Raw genomic sequence first — 11,183 nt, 5'->3', positions numbered from 1 at the left:
CCATTTCTGAGGGATTTTTGGCTACAAGTCTATTCCTACTATAAAAGGTAACAGCAATGGTCAGAGACACATTTTTTCCTATCCGACAATTACATGTTTATTTGTGATAATTCAGACCTTGCCACCATAGCCTGAAACAAAAAGAAAACCAAAAACAGTTCCAAACTCTCAGATGCGTACTACACACTTCAAGAATCCCAAAATCTTGATATATTGGATCATCCACTTAGAAAATACTCTTCAGTGTTTTGCTACAGTCTTTTAATATCCACTGTTTGGAGATGAAGCCTTCTGAAAGGCTTAAAATAGTATATTTTCCACAACGATGTTGTAATTTTCCATTGCTGAAAAACAAAAACAAAATGAACAAAAACAGTAATTTAAACAGAGGTTTGAGTTAGCTTTTTTTGTTTAATTACAAGTTATTTTATTGCCTCAAATCAAACTACATCATCCTGATACTGTGAATTGCATTCATTAGTTGTCTGCTCTTGCAGAGGCAATGCAAGATAGAAGGAATTTCTACTGCTGGCCTTTGAGCTGAAAGCAAGTAGAAAAGCCTCAACAATAAACAGTAGGTAAACTAGTTAATATTCTGCCTTTTTACCAAAATATTAAAACTCCTGCAGAGAAGATCAAACTTTTGCTTTGAAACCCGTTGCTGAAAGACTGTTGGTTATTCTGCCAAGGTTTAGTCTGACCCAATGGACTACATCAGGTCCTATTCACAACTCATAATTATTTTCAAAGTTTTCTGTGTCCCCTGTAGTTTTCTATTTGTTACAATTGTATTTTGAGCTGTGTGAAAGAGCAAGTACCTAAAAGGCACTCCAGCATGTTAGAATTTTTTTTTTTTTTTTTTTTTTTTCATATAGAATTTACCACTGTTGTCTTGGGCCTTGTTCTGTTTTAAGCTCCTTGATCTTTCCACTGTGCTGTTTACCTCTCCAAAGGATGCCTGCCCAAGCTATTCACTTGAATTTATTATTGTACAACAAAGCATTGTTTATGGCTGACTTCAGCTGTATTTGGACCTCTTTATCTCCCCAGATGGTCATTTCTGTTTGTAGGCCAGCTGGCAGAATACTTGTAGCAAGGCCACCTCTGAGACATGTTCATGACTGAAGCAGAAAGAAGCTATCACTAGGAAAGTAATGCATAAATAAACCTCACACAGCATGCAGGGTTAGTTACGAAGAGGAATGACTGCTGGCAAACTGAACCTTTGTACAGTGAAATTCAAAAGGCAGACTGCAAAGTTCACATTAACTGGGGCAGATGGCCTGAGTAAAAAAATGCCTGTGATTCACCTACACACAATTTATACTCAATTTTCCCCAAATTAAACTGCTGCTGAAGAATACACATGAAGTTTTTTTTTCAACTTCAAATGTTTTGTGGTTAAAAAACAACTAGGTTGTTTTAAACTCCTTAATGCTTTCACTACTCTGGTGATAAAATTGTGGCTTTAAATAAATACAGAAAAATTCTGGCAATTGGCATAAACATTAATATAGCCTGTCTTTCCTTTCTGTTTTGGAAAAAGTGATGTGCTTTTTTTTTTTTTTCTATTTTACACTGGGTACTACTTGTCTGGTTCCTTGCTTCCCACCCAAAAAGGCAAAACCCAAATCCTATTCCAGATTAAACTGTAATCTGCACCTCCTATTACATCATCCTTCCCCCCTCCCCCCCCCCAAAAAAAAAAAAAAAAAAAAAGAACAGGAGTTTACTTCAGATACTTTCTAAGTAGGTGATTTAGAGAATTACTTTGCAAGATTGGTATCTGAAATCCTTGTGTACAGGTTTGCTTATGAGACCGCCCTGTGGGTTGGTGTCAAAAGCCTTACAAAGATCAAGTCGTATCATATAAAGTGGACCACTCACAGTGTCAGAGTGAGAAATTACACTGGTTTGGGAATACCCATCTGGATAAAGCCTTCTGGATGCTTTCTCTTAATTCTTTATTTCCTACAGATCCGCAGATGGGTTATTTAATGATTTGTATTTCAGACCTCCCAGAGAGGTACTGCCCTGTCAGCAACCTTGCTCACATCCAGGCAAGCTGCATCTCTTCACCTTCCTTTGGGACAGCCTCAGATGTTGATAATAATTCTCCCGAAATGGTTTTAACATTTTTCTTAGGCAGGGGCCCGCATCCTTTGCCTGTTTCATTCTACCAATCGATAGTGTTTCACGACATCGCAGCCAGCACTTCTAGCTGCGTGGCCACAATTTTCCTTTTCCCATGAAAACTGACATGAAAAACCCCTAAAACACCTCAAACATATTTCCTCCACCCTCTCCTTCCCGACGACCCTTCCCCACACTCAACCCCCGCGGCCGCCATTTTGTTTAACCCTTGCGCGCCCCCCCGTGGCAGCACGGCGGCCATTTTGTTTAACCCTTTCACACCCTCCTCCCGTGGCAGCACGGCGGCCATTTTGTTTTAACCCTTTCCCGCCCCACCGCCGCGACGCGCAGGCCCCGCCCTCTCCCTCCCCTCCCTGTCACTCAATCCGGGCTCCGCCGCGGGCGGGCCAATCAGCGCGCGAGCCGCGGCGGCGCCTCGGCCAATCGCCTGCTGGCTTCTTCAGGGGTGCGGCGGTCACCGTCGCTTCGCCGCCCGTTGCTCCGCTGGCACCGGCCGCCGGCGCCGCCTCCTCCCGCTGAGGTGCCGCGGTCCCCGCAGCGGCCTGGCCCTGCCCCGGTGTCACTGAGGATGAGCCCTCGCGCTGCCCAGCGCGCCTCCCGCCCCGCCCGGCCGAGCCCATTCATCTAGCGACTGGTAAGGGGCGGGCCGCCGCTGTGTCCGGGGGGACCGGGACGGGGACAACCGGGAGGGGGGGGGGCTCCGCTGAGGCAGCTCCGTGGCTGGTGAAGCGGCCGCCGGCTTCTCTACCGCCCCCCACAGCCTCCGCTCTCCTTAGCTGGAGGTTCCCGGCAAGCCTTTGCTGTGTCTGGCCCTGCCGGGGGTGTTTGTCCGCTGCTTGTGGTAGCAGCTCACGGTGTTGCTGCCGAGCCGCAGCTTTGAGCGCCGGGGAGTTGAAATCGCCTGGCTGGGCCACAAAAATGTCAGTGCGTGGCTCTGTTGGGGCCGGCCACCTGATCTCCGGCGTCCGGCCCTTTCCTTGCTGACGTGGTCAATGTGGTTGTCTGTCCTCGGGAACCGCAGCTTGGGGCTTGCAAAAAATAAATATAAAAGTACACAGGAACATCTGATGGGGGTGCTTTGTAACAACGGTTTACTAGAAGTTCTGAGTTTGTACAGAAAAGTCTGCTAAGTCTAAGACTTAATTTATTTCTTTCATGGGGCTTTAAGTACAGTGAAATTCTAGAAGGCACTTTTGGTTCATTACTCTTCACTTTTACTGAAAGACAGATAAACTTAAGATCTGGAGCAGGATCCCAGTGTATCGTGGAAATGGCTGTAACTATGCTTCTGTGTTACCACTTTCTCTGCGTTTTAATTTTTTGATAATGTTATTAAACTGTGTAGTTTTCATTGCTTCCAGAAAAGCGAAGCACAGTATTTCACAGCTTCCTGTTTGTGAACTGTTAATGGAGATACCTCATAATTTCTGACAAACTGAACTTCTCTGAGGTGTTGCAGCTGAATTTAGCCCTCAGTGTTACTTTGGTGTTTGTTTGACAGTCTGCCTTCAATTCAGAGTGTTTGTTAGCAGTTTTAGCGGCAAATGGGCTGGAGTTGTTGGTATTCTCTTAAAGAAAGAAGTTATGTTGAGACGCTGGATCACTGATTGTCTCATCCACATAAGGATTGTGTTGTCCGCACTGTGAAGGCAGAAGTTGCAGAAAGTCTGGAGAACACGTAAAAGCCACCAGCTGCAGGGTTTCTAAGCGGTAGCAGAGAGGCCCCAGCCTAGTAAATGTAGCAACTTGGATCTGCCATGGCTGAGGGAACATAGGGAACCTGTTATTTTATAAATGCAATTGGATTTCATCCGTATCTGTACTTCTAGGCAGGTGACATCTATTTAAAACTTGCCAGGTTGCTTGTCTAGTCCGTTTTGAGAATACCTGTGGGTAGCCTCATTTGTGATCAGTGTATCTTTTGAAAGTGATTCCTGACTTAATCTTTTATGAAGTTTGAATGAATGAGTACTTACCCATTGTCAGGGGTAACAGATTGATGTTTGTTCTTTTTGTAAATAACCTTCCCGTTTGAAGACTGTGGTCTGTAGGAAACACAGCTGAGGGATAAAACAGATCCTGTTTGTTCAAGCTGTACTCACAGGTTGTTTTGTAAACCTTTTGAATGCTAATGGCTCTTTCCACAGTCTTGTGGAAAGTCAAAGAGCTTGCCATGCCCCATTAAAATTATTGAGAAAGATCTGTTTTTATATTTGGGACCATTTTATTTCCAAATCACCTGGAGATGGCATATAGTTTAAATTTCTTAGATTTCCCCTTTTTTGATATTCAGATGCTTTTCCCCTCTCGGCCCCCCCCCCCCTCCCCCAACATATTCAAATAATATTTTTCAAGGGGTTGAATAATCTTGATTGATGTTCAGACTTCCAGCAAATGTGCAGAGGATTTCCACATGGGTTAAATGCTTTGTGGAGATATAACCTCCTGAGTAGGAATTAGTAATCTCGCTCTTCTTTAAAGCCTTGGTCAATGTGCTGCTTATAGCTGAAGGGTGCGTTTGCTGTTATTTATCTAGGAATTCATCTGTCTTCAGTGGGTTCTTGCTATGTATCCTTGGGGATACATTGCTTAATGTCAGTGCTCCATTATCACCTAGCTTCAATTTGCTAGTCCCTTTTATCAGATTCTAAACCACTGCTCTAACGTGTATTGGTGTCTTTAAGTAAGACTTCAGTGATCAGAAGACCCTGGAAAATCAGTAACATGCTAGCAAACAGCCAGTCTTCAATTCTATAAACTGTAATCTCTCTTTTTTTTTTTTTTTTTTTTTTTGATTACTTCACAAGGCAGATTACTTGATTAGGAAAGTTTTTAGGTTTCCCATGCTGTTATGTCTACAGGTCTTCAGTGATGTTATGAAACCACTGTGAATGGACTAACTTGGAGAATATTATTAAATGTCAGCATACAGGTTCAAAAATCAAAAGAAAAGCAAAACACCACCCTGGAAATCTTTAAGAACTCTCAGTACACGTAGAAGGTTGGATTTACCTTACTGAAGTTTGATGTTGCCAGTCACAACTCCTTGTTTAAGCTTCTAGCAATTTATCAAAAGTTCAAACTTATCAAATGATCAAAAGGAGTGAATGAATTTTGCATCTTCTTAAAAGCAATGTTATTTACACTAATAAAAGGAGGGATATTAGTCTTGACAAAGGAAACTCTAGTCTTCTTTCTGTTATGAAAAATAGAAACCATTACATGCTTTGGTTGTAGGAGAGCCCAAACTCAGGTAGTTTTTTCACCAAGTGCATCCTCGATGCAGTTGGTAGTTAGAAAAAAATCAATACCGCTTAAAAATAAATTGAAAAGAAAAAGAAACAGTGAATGAGTGGATAAGGGTAGGTTATGCTAATTTAGTGAGTAAATAAGGTCTGAGGAAATACGTTCCTACTAAAGCATCCAGAAGCTGGGTTTCAAAGCCATATCGCTCTTTTAACAGTCGAGTTACTGTAATGCAGTGCACATGGGAGATGCAAGCCCAGCGATCTGTCCTTGTGGAGCATTGAATTCTCCCTGCTGGAATCTCTTCTTGTTTTCTCTTCTGTGCCAGGGCCATTGTCTTTTGTGCTATTGGGAACAAAACAAAAAAACCACCCAACAGTTGGCACTGCCTTGGTATGGTGTCCGCGTCCATGTTAGCCAGATTTTGCTAGATACAACACTTCTCCTTGTAGACATAATTTCTGATTGTTCGATACAATAGGCTGTCCTCAGGAAGAATCTGAAATACCATAGACGTGAATTCCAGTATCAAATGCGTGCCAGTATCAAATGTATCCTAGGCTGGCACTTTCAGTGTCTGTTTCTGGCAAATGCTACGTAGGTGTTCGTTGCTCTTCTGGGAGCACCCCTGTACTTTTAAGCCAGGTGTGTGTGTGGAAACACTGTCTAGAGAAAAAGGAAGTGCTAATGGAGAATAGGATAGTACAGAAGTGGCTATGAGCAGTCTGTCATTCTCCTTCATCCATTAGTTCGTGATCTCTCTGTGCTGACTGTCAGCGTTCCAGACATCACAAAAATGTTGTTGGAGACGCTCTGCCATGGCTGGGTTTGGCTTCTGAAGACCGTGACCAGGAAACAGGGAGTTCCGAAGGCTGCTTCTATTCTGGAACCTCTCTTCTGGCTTTATTGTTCGGAGATTTATGTTACCAGAATGTAATTGATTATATATTTTCCTCTCTTCTGGGAAGTTTAGATAATGAAATAGCTCAACAAAACCCTTGGACCAGAAGACCCCTAACCCACCAGTACTCCCTTGTAAACAGATTTGATATGTTGCGAGATTTCCAGAGCTCCCTAGTGGGAAGCTGCTTCTGCCTGCTTTGTTTATTGTTCCAAAGATTGACCAGAATCTCGATATTTCATCTCTGCACTCTGATGTTTGCAGGAATAGAAATGTACCATTGTCATCCTTAGTTGTTACAGGATTTCTTAGCTTACTCTGACAGATGTGTAGAATCTTAGTTTCATACTTGGAGGGAGAAGTGACAGTCTTGATCTTAGACCTCTTAAGAGATACACATTTCTGCCTATTTGTAGCAACTCCTTGAAAGAAACAGGAATTTGGGACAGCATGTAAGGTAGAGACTTTTCCATCTGGAGGAGTTCTGACTCTGTAAAGTCAGAGGGCTCCTATCTGTCTATAGCCCTTACACTGGGTAGCGTGTAAAGAGAAATCATTCCTTTAAAGCCTCTCTCTTGGAGGGAGGCTGGCAGCTGAGGTGTGGTGCTGCTTGGCCCTCTCTAGGGGAAGAGCTGAGTGGGAAGGCTCTTCTAGGAGGCCAGATACCGCCAAGGCTTTGTTCCTGCTTTCCAACTGCCTATAGCTTGGCTGTAATCTTTTTAAGTTTTCTTGGGCTGTGAATACATGCATTATACTAAGTAGCTCATGTCTCTTGGGGGAAAATGCAGAAAACCACTTGATGCTGAAATAAAAACGTCTTTGAGATAGTCTGTGTGTTTTTCTAATTCCTCCATTTTGTGTCAACTTTTTTTCTCTAATGAAAATGATAATTAAGAAGAATTTGAATTCCAACCCATTGTATCATACATAAAAATGTTTAAAAGGTGTTAACCTTACTTACATATTTGCCTTTCAATAACTGCAGTGTTAGGAAGATACTAGTGTTATTACACGAATTTAGATAATGGTGAAAAGTCTATAGAAGTATCTGCAAATATCTGCTGGTACTGTACCTATTTTGAGCTTGTTTTCAGTGCTGGTTGTTCAGCTGAGACATATAGCAGAACTAAGCGTTTTGACAGCAATCACAAGATTTTCACACAGACGTGAGCATCACTTCACAATTTTAAAGTTGAAAGGTTTCACTTAAAGACCTACTTCGTATTTCAAGATAGCTGGATCTGATTGTCAACTCCTTTCAGATATTGCAATAACGTGACTGTTATTGGTGTGTCATTGTTGTGGAGGGTTGAAGCCGTGATTGACAGCCATCTGTCTTGAAATACAAGGTGCATGTATCAATGTACCAATATAGTATCTAGTGTTGTAATGTTTATAGAAAAGGAGGGCTGGGTTAGGATGACTTACAAAGAAGTAATTCAGCAGAGTCACATTTCACATAGCTGCAGTAAGTATCACCATAGTGGCATTCATGTCAGGGTTGTGTCTGTTTGCAGACTTTTTATCCTTTTGATAATTGGTTTGTTGTCCACAGTGTTTTGGTGTTTGGTCTCTTAGGCTAGAGCTCAGGTGCTTTAAAGGAGCAGTTTTTCTCTTGCCCCTCTGTTCCTTTCTTGTAGTGGCACATGTGTTTTTGGAGCCAGGATGTACATTCTCTTTTTACCATTTACCTGTGCAGTTCAGTGCTGTAAATAGATGAGTACCGAAAGGGTTGTTAGACATTGGAACAGGCTGCCCAGGGAAGTGGTGGAGTCACCATCCCTGGAGGTCTTTAAAAGACATTTAGATGTAGAGCTTAGGGATATGGTTTAGTGGGGACTGTTAGTGTTAGATCAGAGGTTGGACTCGATGATCTTGAGGTCTCTTCCAACCTAGAAATTCTGTGATTCTGTGAGTATTTGCTGAGGGAAGGCACACCATGGGGCATGGCGGGGCTGCTGCCTTGGGTGGTGGTGCTGTTTCATTCCACTGGGCCTAACAGATTAGTCAGCTTTATTCATGACTTCCCTGAGGATTTTTTCTTTGTGCTTTTTATGTTTATTTTTCTTCGTAGCACTACTAGCAATGTCTTAAAGAATAATATGTAAGATGTGCTTCACAAGGCATGAAGTAAAATTCCTACTTCTTCCACAGCATGATCTTATTGCCTAGTGGAGTATTGATGAAATGTGACAAATTGGTTTGAAGGTAATAATAGCACTTGTGATGTTTTTCCTACAGATGTCCAACTAAGTTTTAGAATGATTGCTGTTTAGAAGAGTGTGTGATGCACTGGCAATCTAAGTCTGAAACATTTCTAAATGTTGCTCCCAGACAGAGATGAGGGACTGAACTATAGGGAATAAAGACTATTTTTTTCCATTGCTCTGAGAAATTGTTTTGAAAGTACCTAGTGAACAACTGTGATCTGTAGATTTCCTAACCAAGCATTTAATCCCTTCCGAATGAAGAGGAAAAATAATCATTGGAGGCTTTGTCATGAGATGTTTAAATGCCCTCGGATTAGAACTATGGGTTATTTTTGTTTGTTTATTCTCTCGAAAGTTTAGATTCCATCACTAGCATTTGTTTTAAACTCTGATGCAATCCATGATCATTCTTAAAACAGGAGGAGGACTGAGATTTCTGATTTTTCCTCCAAAGTCATTTTTCCTTGACATATCTTTTCAGATAGAGGCAGTAGCAAAATGCTGTTATATGTTCAGTGCCTGAGAACAATGGAAGCTGAGATGGACAGGCTTTTGGGGAGAGGGCAAGGAGTGGGGTATGCATGGCTATACCTATGCAGGTCTACATTGACTGCTGAGCTGGAATGATGGCAGATTTTTTTTTGGGAGGGGGGAAGGGAGGTTGTTAACACTTTCATTTATCCATCTTTCATGGTAGCATTCTCTGGCTTCTTTTGGAATATTTTACTCATTGGTAGAACAACTTTAAACTGTGGTTTGAATAGCGAGCAAAACCATCAAGGAGTTTGATGTGATTTAACACACCTTGACTCGTTTTGATGCTTATGCTTGAAATGCTAGTGTGAAGTCTTCTGGGACTGAATAGCAGTTTGCTTTATGCAGTGCACTGGTGATGCATGTACTTCACTTTTTCTATTTTAGATGGTTTTATGTGTAATTTTTATTCTCTCAAGTTTGTGTGCTGTGACACTTAAATTTAACTGCAAGTTTTTAATAGGCTAGATGAGTACTTCTGTCAGGCTTTGCTTACAGTTCTTAAAGTATATGCCAAAGAAGAAAGGTAAAATACATGTAATACATACGTAATAATGAACATGTAATACATACAATATGCTAAAATACAGTAAGCATATCCATAATATCTGCATATGAAAGTATACATAAATAAGTGTGCAGATGTGCTCCATTCCCATTCAATCTAGACCATCATTTCTTCTTGCCAGTTCCAGGAGCTTTCGACCTTTGCCTTGCATGACTGCAGCAGTCTGAATTCAGTCTCTTGTACTAGTCTCTTGTACTAGTTGCTTTTCTTTGCTTTGTTGCTATCCTCCCTCTCACCTTTGTTAGTAGCTCTGGGAGTGGTGGAGAGAAGCCTGCTTTGTGGGGAGATGGGTGGAAGTTCAAGCCAGGGAAGACAACCTGAGGATAATACTTCATTGAAGTTGCCAAAGGAGACTGTGGTGGTCCCTCCCTTTGGCTGGCTGGGACTGAAAGCTTGTGTCAGCCAAGATGTACTCAACACCTGTGTGGGTTTTTTGTTTCATTGTTTTCCCCATCTGTCTTTGCTTTCTGATCACAAAGTAATAATATAATTAGTAAACTGTTAGGGTCCTAAGGAGGCTGGGAAGGAAAGGGTTATTTTTTTTGTTGTTGTTCTTTAGGTTACTTTTTGCAGCAGTTCACTGTGTAGCCTCAGACTTCTGTCAAAGGAAGGGAGGAGGTATTTTCTGGGGTGGGGAAGGGAGTCATGGCTTTTCAGACTGGCTGAATGCCTTACTTAAGCTCAGATGGCATGAGGAGTCAGTTAACCCTTGCCACATTGCTCTTGTAAGCTCTAGTTATGCATTTAAGTTGGTATAGTTGATGGGGAAAAATTTTCAGTTTACTGATCTGTTCTGTTTTGTTCTCTTTCAGGTCTCCCTTGCAATTATGGAGTTTTAGAAGAATAAGGGTGTGTGGAGGGGGAATCCCCCTCCCCACATGTGAGGCAGTTCTCTTTGGAATTTTTTATGGACAATATTTGTTATATATAATGGTGAAATAAGACTTCTTAAAATATATATTTATAAATATTTATTTGGATCAAGTGCCAAACATAAGTTTTCTAATGGCAGCTCAATAAAACTGGATTTACATCCTTGGAGTTACAACTTTTTGAAGGCACTGTGTTGTATACTGAATTGGAGTGCCTTGATATACTTGATGGTTGTTCCCCTTAAGGAGAGGAGCAGCCTCCGAAGTGAAGATGAATTCTCTCATGCCAGACTGCACGTCAAAGTGTCGATCTCTACAGCATGCTCTGGATGTTATTTCTGTAGTAACCAGAGGAAGTGAAGGCCAGATCAAGGCCTTTCTCTCTTCTTACTGCTACAATGCTGCAACTATAAAGGATGCCTTTGGTAGAAACGTTCTACATCTTGCTTCGTCTTGTGGCAAAAAAGGTGTGCTAGACTGGTTGGCTGAGACCAAAGGAGTAGATCTCTCGGCAAAAGACAAGGAGTCTGGATGGACAGCTTTGCACAGAAGTATATTCTATGGGTACATCGACTGTGTTTTGTCATTACTGAAGGTGAGTAATTTGCAGCTGCTGTTTTCCTTGGTAGCTACAATTTTTAGAGTTGTATCACTTCTAGAAATGTAGATCTTTAAACTTGATGGAAAGCCTCTTGAGA

General features: G+C 41.8%; 1 protein-coding gene across 3 annotated transcripts in view; it reads left to right on the top strand.

Annotated features, from left to right (window-relative positions):
• Positions 1-2,618: 2,618 nt before the first annotated feature.
• IBTK (inhibitor of Bruton tyrosine kinase) overlaps positions 2,619-11,183 on the top strand; it is a 53,071-nt gene continuing 44,506 nt past the window's right edge. For all 3 annotated transcript variants that reach the window (XM_084515622.1, XM_084515623.1, XM_084515621.1), the window contains exons 1-2: positions 2,619-2,788; positions 10,426-11,080. In XM_084515622.1, the coding sequence (XP_084371748.1) occupies positions 10,757-11,080 (324 nt within the window). In that variant the 5' untranslated portion in view covers positions 2,619-2,788; positions 10,426-10,756. The remainder of the gene's footprint in view (positions 2,789-10,425; positions 11,081-11,183) is intronic.

Source organism: Aythya ferina (genome assembly GCF_964211825.1).
Source record: "Aythya ferina genome assembly, chromosome: 3".
In the NCBI taxonomy this organism is placed as follows: Eukaryota; Metazoa; Chordata; class Aves; order Anseriformes; family Anatidae; genus Aythya; species Aythya ferina.
This window is presented reverse-complemented; position numbering and strand designations above follow the sequence as displayed.